The sequence below is a fragment of the Talpa europaea genome (assembly GCF_964194135.1).
Source record: "Talpa europaea genome assembly, chromosome: 15".
Classification (NCBI taxonomy): domain Eukaryota; kingdom Metazoa; phylum Chordata; class Mammalia; order Eulipotyphla; family Talpidae; genus Talpa; species Talpa europaea.
In genome coordinates, this window is record NC_140083.1 from 69,827,523 (window position 1) to 69,845,937 (window position 18,415).

General features: G+C 51.6%; 2 protein-coding genes across 5 annotated transcripts; both read left to right on the plus strand.

Annotated features, from left to right (window-relative positions):
* Window positions 1-1,718: 1,718 nt before the first annotated feature.
* On the plus strand, window positions 1,719-7,565 carry ING4 (inhibitor of growth family member 4; the record flags this gene model as incomplete). Of its 4 annotated transcripts, none has more annotated exons than XM_084254588.1 (8): window positions 1,719-1,755; window positions 4,269-4,340; window positions 5,987-6,153; window positions 6,333-6,447; window positions 6,605-6,713; window positions 6,975-7,122; window positions 7,353-7,414; window positions 7,526-7,565. In XM_084254588.1, 8 exons carry the CDS (start codon window positions 1,719-1,721, stop codon window positions 7,563-7,565), a joined length of 750 nt encoding a protein of 249 aa, XP_084110714.1. The 4 variants fall into 4 exon arrangements, with proteins under 4 accessions (XP_084110714.1, XP_084110715.1, XP_084110716.1 ...); XM_084254589.1 differs by having other exon boundaries at window positions 6,608-6,713; XM_084254590.1 differs by lacking the exon at window positions 4,269-4,340.
* Window positions 7,566-9,021: 1,456 nt separating this feature from the next.
* Window positions 9,022-18,105, plus strand: ACRBP (acrosin binding protein; the record flags this gene model as incomplete). Its single annotated transcript, XM_084254684.1, has 10 exons — window positions 9,022-9,165; window positions 9,480-9,698; window positions 9,800-9,894; window positions 10,413-10,530; window positions 12,272-12,752; window positions 13,246-13,378; window positions 15,888-16,067; window positions 16,198-16,365; window positions 17,366-17,449; window positions 17,983-18,105. Exons 1-10 carry the CDS (start codon window positions 9,123-9,125, stop codon window positions 18,103-18,105), a joined length of 1,644 nt encoding a protein of 547 aa, XP_084110810.1. The 5' UTR covers window positions 9,022-9,122.
* Between the last annotated feature and the right edge of the window lie 310 nt (window positions 18,106-18,415).

Consider the following 18,415-nt stretch of genomic DNA (forward strand, 5'->3'; position numbering starts at 1 on the left):
TAAAAACCAGACATTTCCAGTAATGGAAATCTTAACTAGGATTGAATAATGATGCAGGATAATTAATGGTTGAGTTGTCGAACATGGACAGGAAACACGATCTTCAGCTCTAAGTCTGCCATCAACTGGGTGACCAAGATGCTTCTTCAGCTGTTAAATGAAGGAATTTGACTAGATCACCTCCAAGATTACTTTTTTAAAAATAACCTTAACCGAAAAGGGGTGACAAAGCGCCCACATCTCACAACAGGGCTATTTTCTATGGGACTGCTGGGTAACTTCATTACCCAGTGGAGTGTGAATAGTCAAATATGCTTATGTTAGGGCTGGAGCTCACATGCCCATCCAAAATAGTGTCTCAGTCTGTTGTGACACTTGAATGTATCACAGGACCAAATGTGCCAATATTTGTTAGCTTTTTGAATATTCTCTGCTCTTTTGCCCTCCCCTCTAAGAGGTGAAAGGTCCTCACAGCCCTACCTTCACAGATATTAGAAATAGAATCTAAGGAAAGAGTTACTGCAACAACCTTTAAATGCTGTTACTCATTTTATGGCAGAATAGGCACTGATTAAATTACTCATCATTTGTAGGGTGAAGTCATCTAGATTCTTCTGCTGTATTTTACCACCTGTTCAGTAGTAAATGGGGTTTCACTTTACTCTTCAACTCTGGTCTAAATTATGTGGCTAAAGATTTTAATTAAAAACCTGCCATGTGACACTGGTAATTGTCTAGAACTTGTGAATTAGGGGCGCTAACTTGAGACACTGTTTTACTTACACTACTATTAGGTTATGGGTTTTGAATTCTGTTTCCCTAGTGTGATACCACTCTGTAATATGCTTGATTGCTTTACATCCTGATGAAAAGCCTAGTGTTCATTGTACCCTAGGTGACTAGGGTGATAACTGGCATCTAATTGGCCCAGTCACAACTTGGAAACAGAACTCCAAGTCCCAATTCTTTCAGAATCGTGGTACTAGTTAACAGCACATGTACACTCGAATTAGAAGGGAGGCAAAAACAAGATATGACCGGAAGTACTGTACGTCATATGTGAGAATATATACAAATGTAAAAGGAACCATGAAAAATGTGGAGAACTACGGCTTTGTGATTCTTTGTAAGTAGAATTCATATATTAATAACAAAAATTTTCCACGTTAAAAAATAACCTCGGGGAGATGATGTTTGTGTGAGTGGACAGAAATGTAAACGTTTAAAATCAACCAGATACTCCTCCTAAATATTCTTTAAGACACCACCCTGGGGAAAGTCTTGATTCAGCCGGGACTTGCTCTGGTCACCAGATTCATATTTTGCAAAAGGGAAAAGAGATATTTATGAAATAACAGATCTAAAGGGAAAAGTTTTCTTTGCTTCATTACTTCACAGACCCGTTTTGGAGGGAAAAAAAAGTTTGCTTGAGAGGCAAAATGGCGACCTCGAGTGACGTCATGCCTGCCTCGGTCGCGTACTGGGGTTTCAGTAAGGGCGGAAGTGGCTAACGGTGCCTCCTTACGGGCGCTTCTGGCTCCCTTCGCAAAAGGAAAGGTTTCAACGTTGGGCGGATGTGTCCCTGCGGATAATTAAGTAAGGGCGGAAGTTCTCTTTGTAAGGGCGGAAAGGCTCTAACCCTAGTATAATAACTTCAGCCCCTGCAGCTTTCAGTCACTTCCGGGGGCGGATCGGAAGTTGCTTTGTTTTGCTTCAAGATGGCCGCGGGGATGTATTTGGAACATTATCTGGACAGTAAGAGCAGGCTGGAGGAGGGGGTCAGGGGTCATAGTGTGGTGGCGGGGGGATCGGGGCTGAGAAGATCTGTGGCCCCGAAGTCCCGGTGGTTAGAAGGTCACAATTGTAAGGTGGTTCTGTGAAAAAAAAATTGGAGGGTGAGAAGAAAGAGGGGGCGGGGCAGCAGGGTCGAGGCCTCGCTTTGGGATGTAGACGAGGGAGGGGCTGAGTGGTGGGACCGAGGGGTGTCTGTTGAAGGGCTGATGGGCATAGCCGGGAAGATATTTGCTGCTCCCATCTTCAAGGTCTCCAGCCTCAGGATTTTCCCACCCTCTCCCCAGATCGTTCAGAATCGGTCCTTTTAGTATATCACTCACTGCTATTTGGAGCAGTGACAAAGACATACTCGCGGCTCCTCCTCAGTTCTCAGAAGCCGCTTCTCCTGGGGAAAGGGGCTTATGAGTGATCGCTGACAAATGAACTGGAACACTTCTCGGAGTAAAGATCCAATTTCCCATCAAGTGGAAATCTGGTGTTTTGCTCGTGCCATTTGTGTAACTCACCCCCTCACAAAACCCCTTATTTGTCTCAGTGTTACCAGTCATTCGTTCATTCACTTTTTAAATTTGAGGTTCCTGCTGTGGGTCAGACACAAGGGCAGGTACTGAGGATGTACAAAAATTACTAAGACACAGCCTCTGCCCTCTGCCCTCAAGTGCTCTTGGGCTAGAAGGAAGCAAATTCTGCTAATACTTTTTAAGCACTATGACAAATGAAATAATGGAAATACATTAAAAGAACAGTGGGTTACACCAGAGAAAGGGGATGCTTAACAGGGGATGTAGGTAAAGTTTTACAGAGGATGTGAAGTGTGAACAGAGTCTTGGAGGTTGTGTTTTAGTTATTGGTGTGGAGAGAGAAAGGAAGCTGCAGTTTGGGGGAAGTAGCAGCAAAGGTAGCACCATGTCAAAATCAAGAAAAAGTGAGATCAGAGTGTTTGATAAATGGGACTTCTCAAGGTGGGGAGAATGGGACCTGAGACTAGAGAAAGAGACAGAGGCTAGATTGTGCAAGAGGTTTTCACTTCTTTTTTTTTTTTAAGCCAAGAAGAGTTTTTACTTTCAGAAGTGAGGAACCAGCAGATTTTTAAATAGTACAGTAAATTGAGCATGAAAACAGGGAAAATAGGGAGATTGGTGACAGTAGTTCAGAGGAGAGATAAGGGACTAATGTGTGGGAGAGACAGTATTTAGGAATCATTCAAATGACAGGACTGACTGAATGACCTCGCAGTTGAAAGAAGATGAATCTAAGGTGACTTTTTTGACTTCCTAGTTGGCAAGTGAGGTTGATAGTCTATCGTCAATAAGATGGGAATATCAGGTAGCCATATATTTGATTCAATTTAGACTTAAATGTAGGAATGGTCCTTGTATCCATGAGTGAATGAGGTCATTCAGGAAAAATAAGTAAGAAAATGAGAGGATTAAAGTGTAATCTCAAGAAAACATTCACATTTAAGGGACAGGCTAGGAAAACCTCAATGTTGGAGTTACCAGGAAGTATATGAGGAGATTTGGAATCCTAAGAGGAAGAAAGTTACTGGAAAGAGAGAAGATGGTGCCAGCTGCTGCAGACATATTTTGTAGGATAGAACTAATAACAGATCATTTCACTAGGTAAGTCATTGGTGACTTAATCTCAGTAAACTGGTGGTTTATAGGTTAAAGGAGCGAGGGCATGTAAAAAGTTTGGAGGACCCTCTGTACAGAAGTCATAGTTCTAAAAACAAGGGGAATAGGAGAGAAGACAAATGTCCAGCCCTCCTGGAGGGCTGGTGAGGCAGATACCAAATAACTAATCACACATTTATTTATTTAATGACAGTGGATAAGTGTCAAAAGGGTAGAGTAGAATCATGTGACATGATTCAGGAATCTGGGGAAGTCAGGGTTAAACTGAACTTGGAAGAATGAACAAGAATTTATCAGCCAGGAGGTATAGTGGAGGTGGGATGAGGAAGAGTGCATTCCAGACAGAGCAGCATGTGGAAAAGCAAGGGGCAGGAAGAACACTGGCAGGTTTGAGAAACTCAAAGAAGGCCAGTGTGATCAGAGTAGAGAGCACAAAAGGGACTGGGTATGAGGCAAGCAAGGGCTAGAAAATGCAGGATTGGACTAGGAATCATGATAAGTTACTAGAGGCTTATAAGCAGAATGACTTGATCAGATTTGCATATTTTAAAGCACCTCTGGCTTCTAGTTGGAAGTGTGTGTGTGATGAGAGGTGGAGGATACCCGGAATGTATTTGCAAGTTGAGGACAAAGAACATGGAGATAGAGATTGAATGGGAAGGGAGAGGGTGGGAAAACCATGCAAAGATAGAGAGGTTGGTTATGGAGAGAGGCAGATGAATGAGTGGTGAATACTGACACAGATAAAGCCAACAGGTTGAAGGAGGACCCAGATTTGCAAATTAGCTAGTAGTCCTGTGAGCTGCAGTGATTCTCAGTTTCCCCTCTTCTCCCTAGGCATTGAAAACCTCCCCTTTGAACTGCAGAGAAACTTCCAGCTCATGAGGGACCTGGACCAAAGAACGGAGGGTATGTAGCAAGTAGAGTGGACGTGTGTAATGAGTGCGCGTGATTCTTTTTCTCTTTGGTGTTAACCGTATCAGCTCATCTGCTCTGGAGAACTGTGGCTTCTCGCTCTCTCTTGCAATTCTCTCTTAAAAGGAGAGTAACGATGATCCGAATTTCTATCTCAGCCTTTCCATAAGAAATGAAATGTTGTGAGCATGCCTCATGAATTCAAAGATGCTTTGTTTCTTATATCTTCCTCAAGAAGAATTCAAACAGCCAAAGTCAACTTTCAGATCATTTCTGTTCTCCGTACGCAACGTATTTATAGGAAGACTAGGCTGTCTCTTTTCCACTGTAACTCTTGGTTACCCTCACAAAATTCCATATGACTTTAGACTGCAACTCACGGTGATAGACAGGAGCTTGGCTGTGTGAGGCGTTCTTAAAAAGAAAGAAAGAAGAACGAAAAGCAGCAATTAACATCAGGATCTCTGCACTATCCTTCAGCCCTGCAGAAGCACTAGATACGATCTGTGGCCTTAGACGTTGAGCATGTTGGGCTGCTCGGAGGCGTTCACTTGGAGCCTGAGGCTACACTACAGTGGTCAGGTTGGTCTCTTCAAGGTCAAAGATGTCTGTGGGAACTACCCCCATACCTGCTGAAGGATATATAGGTCTGTTCTTCCATCCTTAGGTAGCCATGCTTGAGGAGATAGCAAGCTGGTGTTAGACTACCTAAAGCTGTTATTTAAACTCTTTTGGGTAAGTTGACTCATGAAAAGGTGATCATCTCCAACCCTGGACATAGAGGAATGCTTTCCTTGTAATAGAGTTCCAGCTCTTAAGTTGATGCACAGAAAGAGCAGTTGGCGATTATCGAACTATATACGCTTTTCAGCTTCCTCAAGAGCCTCAAATGATGTGCGACATAAACACAGCATATGCGCAGATCCTCCCTGTCACCTGGTGCTGCACTCTGCAACGGTCATCCTTGTGTCTCTTTCCATCAACATTGTTTTATGAACCCTGCCAAATAGGAGGCAGCACACGTCTACAGACTGAGTGTCTTCGGACATCACCAGAGTTTGGAGCAGTAGCTAAGATGAACAAACGGAAGACAAAGTGATGAGAAATATAAGCAAGTTGCAACTGATGAGCAAAATAGGGTGGACAATAAGTAGAACTATTATGTGAATGAAGTAGGCCCTCATTGTAAATGATGAGATAGGTGTACAGACCGGGATGCCAGCCCCAGATAACCCAGCCTGCCTTGCAGTGCTCAGAGCTACTCGGGGAGGTTTTTGAGAAGCTAAGTGACTTTCAAGACGAAATTCATGATTCAAGAAATGGCGAGCTCTGCCAAGAAACGTCGGACATCGACAAGTATACTTCATCTTAGTGCAGTATGCAAAGGACTCTTCATTATGTTTTAGTAATTTAAGTTCAACTGTGATAGCAATGTTGTCAGCATCTGAAGGCGCCTTTAAAGCAGATATTGTCAGTGTGTTGCATTACTTGAGTACATGGCACAGTACCTGTGAACGTTCGGTACATTTTAGTTTGAAGGTTATGATGGTCATGGAAAAGGTCCGAGGAACAAGAGGAAGAAGTGTGTTTCACCTAGCCACCCAGGGGCCATTGTGACCAGGCCTCTGTCTCTGTTGTAGACCTGAAGGCTGAAATTGACAAGTTGGCCACTGAGTATATGAGTAGCGCCCGCAGCCTGAGCTCCGAGGAAAAATTGGCCCTTCTCAAACAGATCCAGGAAGCCTATGGCAAGTGCAAGGAATTTGGTGACGACAAGGTGCAGCTTGCCATGCAGACCTATGAGATGGTATGGCCCTGTTCATGGCTCCCCACCTACCTCCCATCTAATCCTTGGGGTCCTGGACCCCTCCTTCGGCTGTGTCGGGGTCTGTTTTGGGTCTGGGAGATCCATAGACTCTGCCTTAACCTGTTTACTTTTGCTGGGACCCGCCTTATACCTCTCCTTTCTCTTTCCTTCCCACCCAGGTGGACAAACACATTCGGCGACTGGACACAGACCTGGCCCGTTTTGAGGCTGATTTGAAGGAGAAACAGATTGAGTCAAGTGACTATGACAGCTCTTCCAGCAAAGGCAAAAAGAGTGAGGAGGGGGGTGGGGCTGGGACAAGGAGCCAGAGGGAGAAGCCGCCAGCACGTCAGCTATGATGGGGGAGAACTGGGTTGGAAGGAGTGGGGACGAGGAGGACTTAACCCATCTTTCTGTGTCCCTGCCTCTTGGCTTTCCCCCTTTTCCCTAGAAGGTCGGACTCAGAAGGAGAAGAAAGCTGCCCGTGCGCGTTCCAAAGGGAAAAACTCAGACGAAGAAGCCCCCAAGGCCGCCCAGAAGAAGTTAAAGCTTGTGCGCTCGTGAGTGAAACTGGGGGCACCCCGCCAAATGACACGCTGCCCTCTCCCATCCCGCTGCCCTCCCGCCCTGCATTGCCCTTGCCACTTTGCTGTCTGTCTCAGTAACTCGGCGCCTCACCGTTCTGGTATCTGCTGGGTAAAGGGGAGAAAGCACAAGTGACCTGCCCCACCATCACTCAGGGTCTCCTCCTGTCACCTCTGAGAGTCAAGTGGCAGCTTCCCTTCCTGCACATGACACTTTCTCTTCCTCTCGGCACGCAGAAGTCCTGAGTACGGGATGCCCTCAGTGACCTTTGGCAGTGTCCACCCCTCTGATGTGTTGGATATGCCTGTGGACCCCAACGAACCCACTTATTGCCTTTGTCACCAGGTCTCCTATGGAGAGATGATTGGCTGTGACAACCCTGATGTGAGGACCATTTTGCCTTAGGATGGGGGCGGTGTTTCTGGGGACTTGAAGGATGCGGTTACAAGAGGGGAAGAAATGATTGACGAGTGGAACTTCGTGATATAAGTTGGTTGGCCTTGGGACCCCCAAGAATTCCCCAGAGGGACAGAATAAGGAAATGCTCCTGAGGAATCTCTGGGGCGTGCTCTTTCCTTTCCTCTGCCCCTGACTGCTACTTCTTCCTTTACCAGTGTTCCATTGAGTGGTTCCATTTTGCCTGTGTGGGGCTGACAACCAAGCCTCGGGGGAAATGGTGAGTGAGAGGGCTGTGGTAGGAGGGGGAAGGCCCTGAAGCTGAGAGGTGGACAGCTTCTTCCCTTTCACTCACACTCTCCCTTCCCATCTCTCTTACGTTCCTTTTTAGGTTTTGCCCACGCTGCTCTCAAGAACGGAAGAAGAAATAGATAAAGGCCTTGGATTCCAACACAGTTCCTTCCGCATCCCCTGACCTGGGCTCGTGGGGAGAGGAAAGCCTGTGCTGAGGCCATGGGGGTTCAGGGAGAAGTGGATGGCGTAGTGTGGTCCTCCCTTCTCCCCCATCCCCACTCCTGGTGCTGAGGCTGCATCCAAACCCTGGTGGGTGGGGGGTGCTGCAGCCATTAACGGTATGTGCTCTCATTCAGCCCACCCCTTCAGAGGGAAGGGGTCTTGCCCACTGTCCTTTTGCCTCCATGCTGAGGTTGGTGCTGTATTTTCGAGAGATGATCCTCCTTACTCCCCTTGCTTTGTATTTAAGGACTGGGGCAGTGTCGTGGGGACACTCCCCCGGCCCTCCTAACCCCCCGCCCCCACCCCCGTGGGGGACTATGGTGTGATAAACTTTTCATTCTCTTCTTGCTTTTTCCATGGTGGGGGCTCCCCCAAATCACCTGGGCTTTGACCTGAGTTGAAGGGGCATCCCCTCCTCTGTGCCAAATGGATTCATCCTGGCCTTGCGAATGGGAGTGGGGGTGAGGTGAAATGCAGATAACTCACATGTAAAAGCGTTGGGGTAGGTGAATAAAGTATGTGTTGGCTGCCTGTGTTTGTTGTAGAGACACCATTTTAATACACATGCTAAGCATCCTTTGCATCCTCCGGGTGAGATAAGAGGTTGGAGGATGACACGCCAATAGTGGGATAAGCAAGGAACCAGGAGTGGTACCTCAGTGCTAAATCTTCAACTTCTCACCTCTGGGAGATCTAAGCTGCTGGGGGATGCCTCGGCCCAGGGGGTTCCAAAACCTTACAAATCTTGCATCTTTTCTCCATCTTTCCCTTCATTTCCAATAAATGTGTATTTGTGTTTCATACATATCCTATACTAAATATTAGCTTGGCTCCTTATTCTAAACAAAAGCAAGTATTTTTCCCCCTATGTCAGTGGGTTTTCCTGCTCATCTCCACTTGGAAGCCATGTCCTTAGACTGAGCCCTTCTTACACCTGTGTTCCTCCTTGCCTGCACCCCACAGGTGTTTCCCGCCTTGGCTCATCTCTTCTCTGGAGCTTTCCTCTCTACCTTCTACCCAAAGAGCCCATCACTTTGTTTTGTCCGCCCCATGTCTGCCTGCTCCAGACCCCGCCTGTAGGCGCGTGTAGTCCTCACCAGCTTTTGAGCAAGCGTTTCTCTAAGCTCCAGTTGGTCGGCTGTGAAATAGGGATAAAATGGTCATCACCTTATGGGATGACCTTGGCAATACGACAGAGTGACAGACACATAAAGAACCACATGGCACGTGTGCCATTGTAGGTTCAAGTCCGGGTAGCTTTTGCCATTATCTTCTGGAGCTAGAATAAGACCCCGGAGACCCTAGCGAGGCAGTTTCCGAGGCCCCGCCCTTGGGGCCCCCGAGGCCCGCCCCCCGGCCCTTTGTGACGTCGGGGCGGCACCCTAGTACTCGCGCCTGCCTGCGGGCTCTCTCCGGCTTGGCCCGTTAGAAGCAGCTTCGGTCCGGAGGACGCGGGCGGGTGGTCTGGGGCCATGAGAAAGCTCGCTGCTGGCGTCCCGCTGCCTCTGCTGATGGGTGAGGGGTGCCTGAGTGCGCTTCCCCGCGCAAGCCGCCACCTGCAGAGAGCCCCTCCCTCGCGCTCTCTGAACCGCTTTCCTCTGCTGGTCGCGTTGAGTGTGCTCCCCAACTTCTGAGCTCCCCCATCTCAGTCCCCGGGGGTCGGACCTTTGCCCCTGCCCCTGGAACCTTTCAGCCCTATTAGCAGGGGTGGCCCGTCAGGTGCCCGTCATTCCTAGGTGACACGGAGCCCCACTTGCTGGGTCTGACTTGAGCCCCGGGAGGGTTTTGGAGTTGGGGTCCATCCATCGCTGTGTTCCCCCGGCCCGCAGTTCTGCTCCGGCTTCCGGCATCCGCCCCAGCCCAGGATTCGATTTTGACCTCCACGCCGGGCAGCCCTCTCTCTCCCACCGAGTATGAACGCTTCTTCGCGCTGCTGACCCCAACCTGGAAGGCAGAGACCACCTGCCGTCTCCGTGCCACGCACGGCTGCCGGAACCCCACGCTGGTCCAGCTGGACCAATACGAAAACCACGGCCTGGTGCCCGACGGTGAGGGCCGGCTGGGGGGCAGCCGCGCGTGCCCTGGAGACTGGGTGCGGGGAGAGTTGACGCCGTTCCCTAGCCCCAATCTCCACCCTTCCCTTTCTCAGGCGCTGTCTGCTCTGACCTTCCTTATGCCTCCTGGTTTGAGTCCTTCTGCCAGTTTACTCAATATCGTTGCTCCAACCACGTCTACTATGCCAAGGTGAGGCCCAGGACAAAGGTTGGGTCTGGAGTCCCAGGGCCCGCAGAGGTGGTGGCGGTGCCGAGCTGGGGACGCACCAGCAAGGGCCGTCTTTGGGTTCCCCCCCTCTGCAGGGGGGGAATCATTTACCCAGATTGTCAATCATTTACCCAGTTTATATATGAACACAGCCTCGCCTTGGGCATTCAGACTGTCAGAACAACCCCATTACTCCCAGAAAAATCCAGGGGAGGGATAGGAAGCAGCAAATAGATAAGCCCTTCCATTTCTTCTAACAGGCCAGTGACTTCACTCAAGTCCAGTGCAAAAGAGGGAAGTCAGGGGCGTGACCCAAACAAAGGAAGTTTTTTCTGGCAGGGGAAACCCTTCCTCAGGTCTAGCCCGGCACCAGGGACCTCCACCCTTCATCCCTGCCCAGAACTCGGAGAGAAAACGTGCCAGTGGGGGCCTGAGGGGTGAGCTGGCAGGGGGAGCAGTCCACGCTTTGGAAAGGCATTGCCTCTTCCCTTCTCTTGCAGAGAGTCCGGTGCTCCCAGCCTGTCTCAATTCTTTCACCTAACACTCTCAAGGAGCTGGACACTTCTGTTGATGCCCAGCCCACCACATTGACCTCCCCTGCCTCCTCCCATGCCACAGGTGAGACCCTCCCGGTACCTGGGGCACCACCAGCACCAATTTCCGCGATTCCAGAGCCCAGGATTTAGGGCAGCAGTGGTAGGGAAGGGGGAAAGATGGTGAGCGGGAGGAGGGATGCCCGTGGGCAGCTGCAGGAAGTCCTCACTTAGGTCGTGGATAGGCTCTTGGAAGCTGCAACTTTGAGCCAAGACGACCTATAATGAAACCAAATTGACCATAGAGCAACTGATAAAAACAAGAGCTAAGTTCCTCCGGCATGTTTATGGTCACAAAATCATCACCAAACTTCTCAGTAAAGACCCCAAACACATGTGCTATGGAACAATTATTTGTGCTCATTCATTCCCCACCCCGCTGTTTCCAGTTCAGGGTCACCAGGGGCTGGAGCCCGTCCCTGCGGCTGGGGCCACAAGGCTGAACCCAGTCTCTCAGGGCACGTGCATGCACACCCACACTCACTCAGACCCCAGCAACCCAGATGTGAGCGTGCACGTCTTTGGGGTGTGGGAGGAAAATAGTTTACCACACACAACATGGGGGAGCATGCAGGCTCCACACAGACAGCAACCCCTGGGGGCACTGCTTTGTTTACTCATCAGTGTTATAGTGAAATGGCGACATTGGATGAAATGACATTATTTGAGGACCTGCTGTATTACTCTTATTAATCTGAGAGCAGGCTGTCTAGTCTCCAGATATTTTCCTCCTGATGTGACTTACAATTTAGCCCCAGCTCCATTTTTTTTTTTTAAGATTTATTTATTTATACAAGCACTGGGTACAGTCAGAAGCACAGGAAGGTGAGAGAATTCACCAGAGCCAGAGCGGGGAGCAGAGCAGGCAGAAGGACCGAAGTACACTGCTGAGGGGAGCAGCGGGCGGCAGGAGAGGTCTGTGCGCCACGCGGGACCCTCCTCCGGTGGACGGGGAGCAGCCGGGAATCGAACCTGCGCCACAGAGGCCGCGGGCAGCTTTGCAACCCAGCGCTCAACTGCAGTGCCACCGGGGAGGCCCCCCAGCTCCATTTTTCCTAGCTGCCAGGGACATTCCTAAACTTGGAATTCTTTTTTTTTTTTTTTATTTTAAGATTTATTTATTTATTTATACAAGCACTGGGTACAGTCAGAAGCGCGGGAAGGTGAGAGAATTCACCAGAGCCAGAATGGGGAACAGAACAGGCAGACTGAGGAAGAAATACACTGCGGAGGGGAGCAGTGGGTGCGGCAGGAGAGGTCTGCGCACCATGTGGGACCCTCGCCAGTGGCCGGGGATTGAACCGGCGCTGCAGAGGCTGCAGGCAGCTTCGCAGCCCAGCGCTCAACCGCTGCACCACCAGGGGAGGCCCCTACACTTGGAATTCTTCTGGGACTTTTATAAAGAAGGAGCATCTTCACCCTAGAAAGGATGAGTGGCTGAGAATTCAGAATACTCGGGCTTTCCTAAGTGAGAGGGCCAGGAGGTGGTGTCTGAGGTGGGTGTTAGGGAAGAGGAACACTTGGGAAGCTGGTGGGAAGGTGACCCCACCCACCACCATCACCATCCACCTCCATGGCTGGTGGTAGTCTTTTGTGTTCCTACTTGTGTTCCTATTTTCTCTGTCTTTTATACTTGACTTTGTAAAAAATAGTGGCCTGGGCTGCTATGCTCTGCCTTTATGTTTAGGTGACAAAGACACTCAGGAGTCTGGAGCCTGATGTCCCTTTCCATTCTCTTTCTCGGTCGTCCCTCCCAAACCCTGCAGTACCTGCCACAGAGCGACAGGTCTTCCAGCCCTGGCCGGAGCGGCTGAACAACAACGTGGAGGAGCTGCTGCAGTCCTCCCTGTCCCTGGGAGGCCAGGAGCAACCATCAGAACACAAGCAGGAGCAGGAGCAGGGGCAGGAGCACAAGCAGGAGCAGGAGCAGGAGCACAAGCAGGAGGAGGGGCTGGAACTAGAAGAGCAAGAGGAGGAGCAGGAGGAGGAGGGCAAGCAGGAGGAAGGACAGGGGACAGAGGAGGAACAGGAATCCATGTCTGGGCTGCAGAAAGAGGCCAAGTCTAAGCTCCGGGCTGAATTTATGTCTTCCAAACCTTTCTCCTTCACTCCCCGGGTGCGGGAAGTGGATTCTTCTCCTCTGATGATGGAGAACATCCAGGAGCTTATTCGATCAGCCCAGGAAACGGATGAAGTGAGTGATATGTACGATGAAGACTCTATCTGGAAAAACCAAAGCCCTGGCAGGTACAGGAAGTTCTGACCACCCCCTTCCCTCCGGCCCCGTCCTCCCTGCTGCCTGCTTGGGAATGAGAAGTCCACATTCCCGGCTTTGGCTTTCAACCCATTCAGCCCTGCCTGGCCTTCAGGTGCACCTGGCAACTGCCAGCCTTACCTGTTCGGGGCCCATCACTGGCTTAACCCCTGTCCGGGCTGCCGGTTCTCTGTGTCATAGTGCAAAGAGCCCTATACCTGCTGCTTCCAGGCTGGGCTTCTGGTCTTATCTCAGGCCCTGGTTGGCATTAAACCGTGAGGAGATCACTTCCCCTTCCTGGATCTCAGTTCCTCATTTGTAAAAGGAGGTAGTTTGTCCACAGGCCTCAGAGGCCTCAGAGGCCTCATCCAGCATGCTGAAAGCCTGTGCCCATGGCCACATGCTAAGGGGAGGAGAAGAGAGTGGCTGTGGCTTCCGCCCCAGCCCCCTGGCCCGTCCCCACCAGCCAGCACTGTCTTCTTGCAGCCTCCTGCATCTGCCCCACGTGGACGCCTTGTTGATTCTGTGTTATTCTATTGTGGAGAACACCTGCATCCTCACTCCCACAGCCAAGGCCTGGCAGTACTTGGAAGATGAGACCCTTGGTTTCGGGAAGTCGGTACGCCCATCATGCTCACGGGTGCCCTCTAGTACTCTGCCGGGCCTTGGGAGTAAGGGACAAGCAGGACTAGAGTGAGAAAGTGAGAGTATAGTGCTGGAGAGAGTCTTTCCAGATGAGAATCCTTTCTTTGAAAGGACATTGCCAGATCACCTTAAAGGAGGAAGGCTCAAGACCTAGTCTTGAGCCAGGGAGGCCCTGGCTTTATTTTTTTTTTTATTATTATTTTTATTTTTTTATTATTATTATTTTTTTTATAGAGGCATGTTTTTATTTATTTATTTGTTTGTTTGTTTGCTTGTTTGTTTATACAAGCACTGGGTAGAGTCAGAAGTGAGGGAGGGTGAGAGAATTCACCAGAGCCAGAGCGGGGAGCAGAGCAGGCAGAAGGACCGAAGGACACTGCTGAGGGGAGCAGTGGGCGGCAGGAGAGGTCTGCGAGCCATGTGGGACCCTCCTCTGGTGGCCGGGGAGCAGCCAGGGATCGAACTGGCGCCGCAGAGGCCGCGGGCAGCTTCGCAACCTAGCGCTCAACCGCTGCGCCACCGGGGAGGCCCCCTGGCTTTACTTTAGATGCATCTCTGATCTCCAGGTCAGAGCCCATCCCAGGAAATCCGTAGAGAGATCCAGTTTCACCCTGTCTCCAGCACCTGGACATTCCTTATTCTCAGAAAGCTATCCTTTATGCTTCCAAGTACTTCTAGTTAACAAGCATTGGTTGAGAGCCAGCTTGCCGTTCATGCATCCATTTGTCAACAAACATCCATTGGGCAGCAGCTCTCCACTTGGCATTGAGATGTCAGCCTTGAGTCCTAGAGGCCTGATCCTCTTCCTCTTGGAGTCTGGTGGGAGAGGCAACTTGGGAAAATGGGCAGAAGAGCGGGATGGCTGATGCTGTGATGTGCACCGAGCGCACAGGGAACTAATGGGGAGCACAACTGTCCGTGGTTGGCGGGAGCAGAGAATGCTTAAGAGGAGCTGATGTTTGAGATTGAGAGCTGAAGACAGAAGAGGTTAATCAGCCAGAAGAAAAAGAGGCTTAGGGAAATGTTGCTGGAGGAGGGAATTGTCCGTGCAAAGGCTCTGAGGCAAGAAAGTAGAAATTGCATGAGAAACCAAGAATGAGCCTGCCACCCCTGCCTGTAAGGTGCCCAGAGCCCACAGGGGTTTGGCAGCATTATAAAAGGAGAGAGGTGGGTGTCAGGTTTGTTTAAATGGAGGGTGTTCAGGAGTCATGGCAAGCTCACGGGATGTTAGGGCTTGCTTAAGGGAACCATCAGGAACCCATTTTATCTGGAGCAGAGCAGCAGGAGCTAAGGCGATAGGGTCATGACGTGAATAGTCTCGAACATGGCAGTCTGAAGCATTCCTTTAGTTTGGTAAGAAAAAAAGGATTTGGTATCCATTTTTGCTCAGGGTCCTGACAAAGCTACCCTATGTGCTGTTGTGGGGAGTAAACAAGGTGATGGGAGAGATTTTGTGCAGCGAGGTGCTGTGCAGGGCGTGGGGGATGGGACTGGGAGGGGGCAGGGAAGGACGGTGGCACCGACTGGACATACTGCTAAGCACGACCCTCCCCATTATGCTGAGGAAGCTCAGTCAGGGCAGAGAGTCCAGCTAGGGGTTGGGCAACTCTGTTCCTAGGGGGCCGTAGCACCACGCTGAGGAGTAGCTTGCGAGAACTTGGAGCTTTGGAATCAGGGCTTGGGCTGAGTGGTGGTTTACCCATGTCCCAGCTCATGCCACCTGCTAGACACGTGGCTTTGAGCAAGTGACTCAGCCTCACTGAGCCGAGTCTCCTCACCAGTTAAATGGGGGTGATCTCAGTACCCAGGGGTTCTCACGAAGACTCAATGAGATGATAGTTTTTTGGTTTTTTTTTTAAGATTGATTTATTTATTTATACAAGCACTGGGTACAGTCAGAAGCGCAAGAGGGTGAGGGAATTCACCAGAGCCAGAGCAGGGAACAGAACAGGCAGACAGACGAAATACACTGCTGAGGGGAGCAGCGGGCGGCAGGAGAGGTCTGCGCGCCATGTGGGACTCTCCCCAGCGGCTGGGGATCGACCCCATGCTGCAGAGGCTGTGGGCAGCCTCGAAGCCCAGCGCTCAACCTCTGCGCCACTGGGGAGGCCCAATGAGATGACAATTTTTGATAGTCAGGGCACCCTTGCACTGTGTCAGCTCTTCGTGACCGTTTGAATTATCATTAGTCCTTCTCAGAGTCTGAGCTAGAGGTGGCTGCTGGTAACCTGAGGGTAGAGATCTGTCAGGCACTTGGCAATGAGGATTTGGAGCTCGTGGTAAAGATCTGGGTGTTACCTGTGGAGAGAGGAAGATTACCTGGAGGAGGTAAAGTTCAGGAAAAGGGTGAGAAATAGAGAGCTGAGGCAAGGACAAAGAGAGGACCCCTGGGGAGGCCAGCAGGCAGCTCTCAGAGCATTTTCATGCAAAGCCCGCCTGTGGGGCTGGCCAGCCTCAGCCTCTCCTCTGCATTCCTGCCCCAGGTCTGCGACAGCCTTGGGCGGCGACACGCAGCTACCTGCGACCTCTGTGGCTTCTGCTCCCTGAAGCTGGAGCAGTGCCACTCGGAGGCCAACCTGCAGCGCCAGCAGTGTGACAGGTCCCACAAAACTGTCTTCGTCAGCCCCTTGCTCACCTCCCAGAGCCTGTCCATTGGCAACCAGGTACCTAGTCGGGCAGCCTGCGGTGGGGGTTGGGGGGGTGGGAGGGGGTGTGGGCACAGGTTCCAGCAGGACCAGGCAGAGGAGGGACAGGGACAGGGACGCACACCTCTCCTCTGTCCCGGGGCCGCAGGTGGGAGGCACCGCGTCAGGCCGCTTTTACGGGCTGGATACGTACGGCGGGCTCCGCATGGACTTCTGGTGTGCCCGGCTTGCCACCAAGGGCTGTGAAGATAATCGAGTGGCCGGCTGGCTCCAGACCGAGTTTCTGAGCTTCCAGGATGGGGATTTCCCCACTAAGGTCAGCGTCGTCCCCCCCAAAGCTCAGCCCCTGTCCCTCCCCTCCCCCAGTTCCTTCTGGTTGTTGGCTCTAAAAGCCCTAGGCGGTAGCTGGCTTCTGAGGCCCTGTCCTCCGAGGGCCTCTGGCCTCCTCTAGCAGCCCCCCCTCCCCCGCCCCCCAGAGCAGAATTGTGTCTGGTCCAGGGATAGGAACCGGCAGGGCTGGGAGGAGGGGACAGAGACCCGGTCCCAGCTCCACCTCCTGCTGAGGGGCTCTGGTTTCTTCCCACTCTGGGCCAAAGCTCTCCTCATCCCTACAAAAATGTCTTGGTGTGATGGCTGAGCTGCCGTCTAGTACTTCCCTGCCTCCGACAGCCCCTTTACCGACTGTTCCAGGGCTTCCCCTGCTCAGTGTAATCTACTTTGCACTGCATCACCCCAAAGTTGCCTCCCCTCTGCAACTACCTGTAGAAGTAGCTGGGTGCCAGCCCCCTCTTTCTGTGGCTTATCAGAACAGATAGTAGAGGAAGCTTCAGAAAGGATCCCTGCCCTCTGATCTCCAGAGCCCTAGAACTGAGAGAGATCATCTGGCTACTCCCTTGGATATATCAATGGGGAGGCAGGGTTCCCAGAGGGGACCCCAAGGTCACACATGACTCTCTTACCCTCGCCCTCATTTAACCATCCCCAGAAGACTCCCTGACATTGGATCACCGATTGGCTCCCCTTCCCATGGTTTGGACCCTTAGTGCCCCCGTCCCCCGCCTCCCTTTTCCATTCCTCAGCCACCTCCCCAGCAAGCTGACCAGCTGGCCAGCGGCTTCCCATTCTCCACCTGCTGCTTCTTCCCAATGACTGAGCTGTGACTGGGGGTGAGAGGGAGAAAGGAATCTCAGAAAGGGGACTCCATGTCGAAGGTCTGGTTCTTGAGGGCCACACCCTGCCCTCCCCCAGCCCCAGTGCTGGTGTTCTGAGAGCCTTCTGACCTCTCCCCACGTCCCCATTCCTGGCTCCTGGTTTAGATTTGTGATACAGACTATGTGCAGTACCCCAACTTCTGTGCCTTCAAAAGTCAACAGTGTCTGATGAGAAACCGGGAACGGAAGGTGAGCCCCTCCCCTCGGCCCTCCTCCCCCCACCCACCCTTCCATTGGTGACCATTGTGTGTGAGGGGGGGGTCTATTCTGAGCCCCCCAGGCATCAGGGACACTGAGATAAGCTCCTTATTTGCATCCCTGGGCAGAGGCCTCAACCAGAGCTCTCTTCTCTACTCTTTTGGAAGGGGTGCTGCAGGTAAAGGGGAGGGCCTGGACAGCAGCACAGGAAGAACCCCCAGCTGGGCTGGGAATAGCTTGCCAGGGGTCTCAGCTTCAACTTAGCAGGTATCTGGGATAAATCACTTGCTCCTCCTCTAGGCTGAGCATCCTCATTTCTGCAAGGGGGGTGGGGGAGGGTTGGGTTACTGGAAGTCTCCGGCAGTGATAACAACCCACATCCAGTTTCCTCATCCCCTCTACCATCCTGTGCCCATGCCTACCCGCCTCTGCCTCTGGTACTGATGGATCTTCTGATGCCTGCCCACCTGCACAGCCTGACCGCTGGTTTGTGGCACAGCCTGTGTGTCCCCATCCCTGTGCAGGTGTCCCGCATGAGGTGTCTGCAGAATGAGACTTACAGCATCTTGAGCCAGGCCAGGAGCGAGGACATTGTGCTGCGATGGAGCCAGGAGTTCAGCACCTTGACTCTCGGCCAAGCCGGCTGAGCCCAGGGCCCACCCATCACCACCCCAGCCCCACCTTTCCACACTCTCCACCGCTCTGAGACCCCATCTGCCCGTTGGCTTCCAGCTGCCCCTATGGGTCTCTTTCCTGGCCCCTCTTCAACGTTTCCCTGGGGTTGGGGCAGCTGCCCCAGAGAAGCCCATATGGGGACTCCACCCACCTTGAAGGATATCTTTACATAAAATGTTTATTTTCAACCCATGTGGCCTATTCTGTTTTTATATCCTGCCCCTTTGCCCCATGGGAGTCCATGGTTTAGGGACCCATCGGCAGGTGGGAGAACCTCATGGG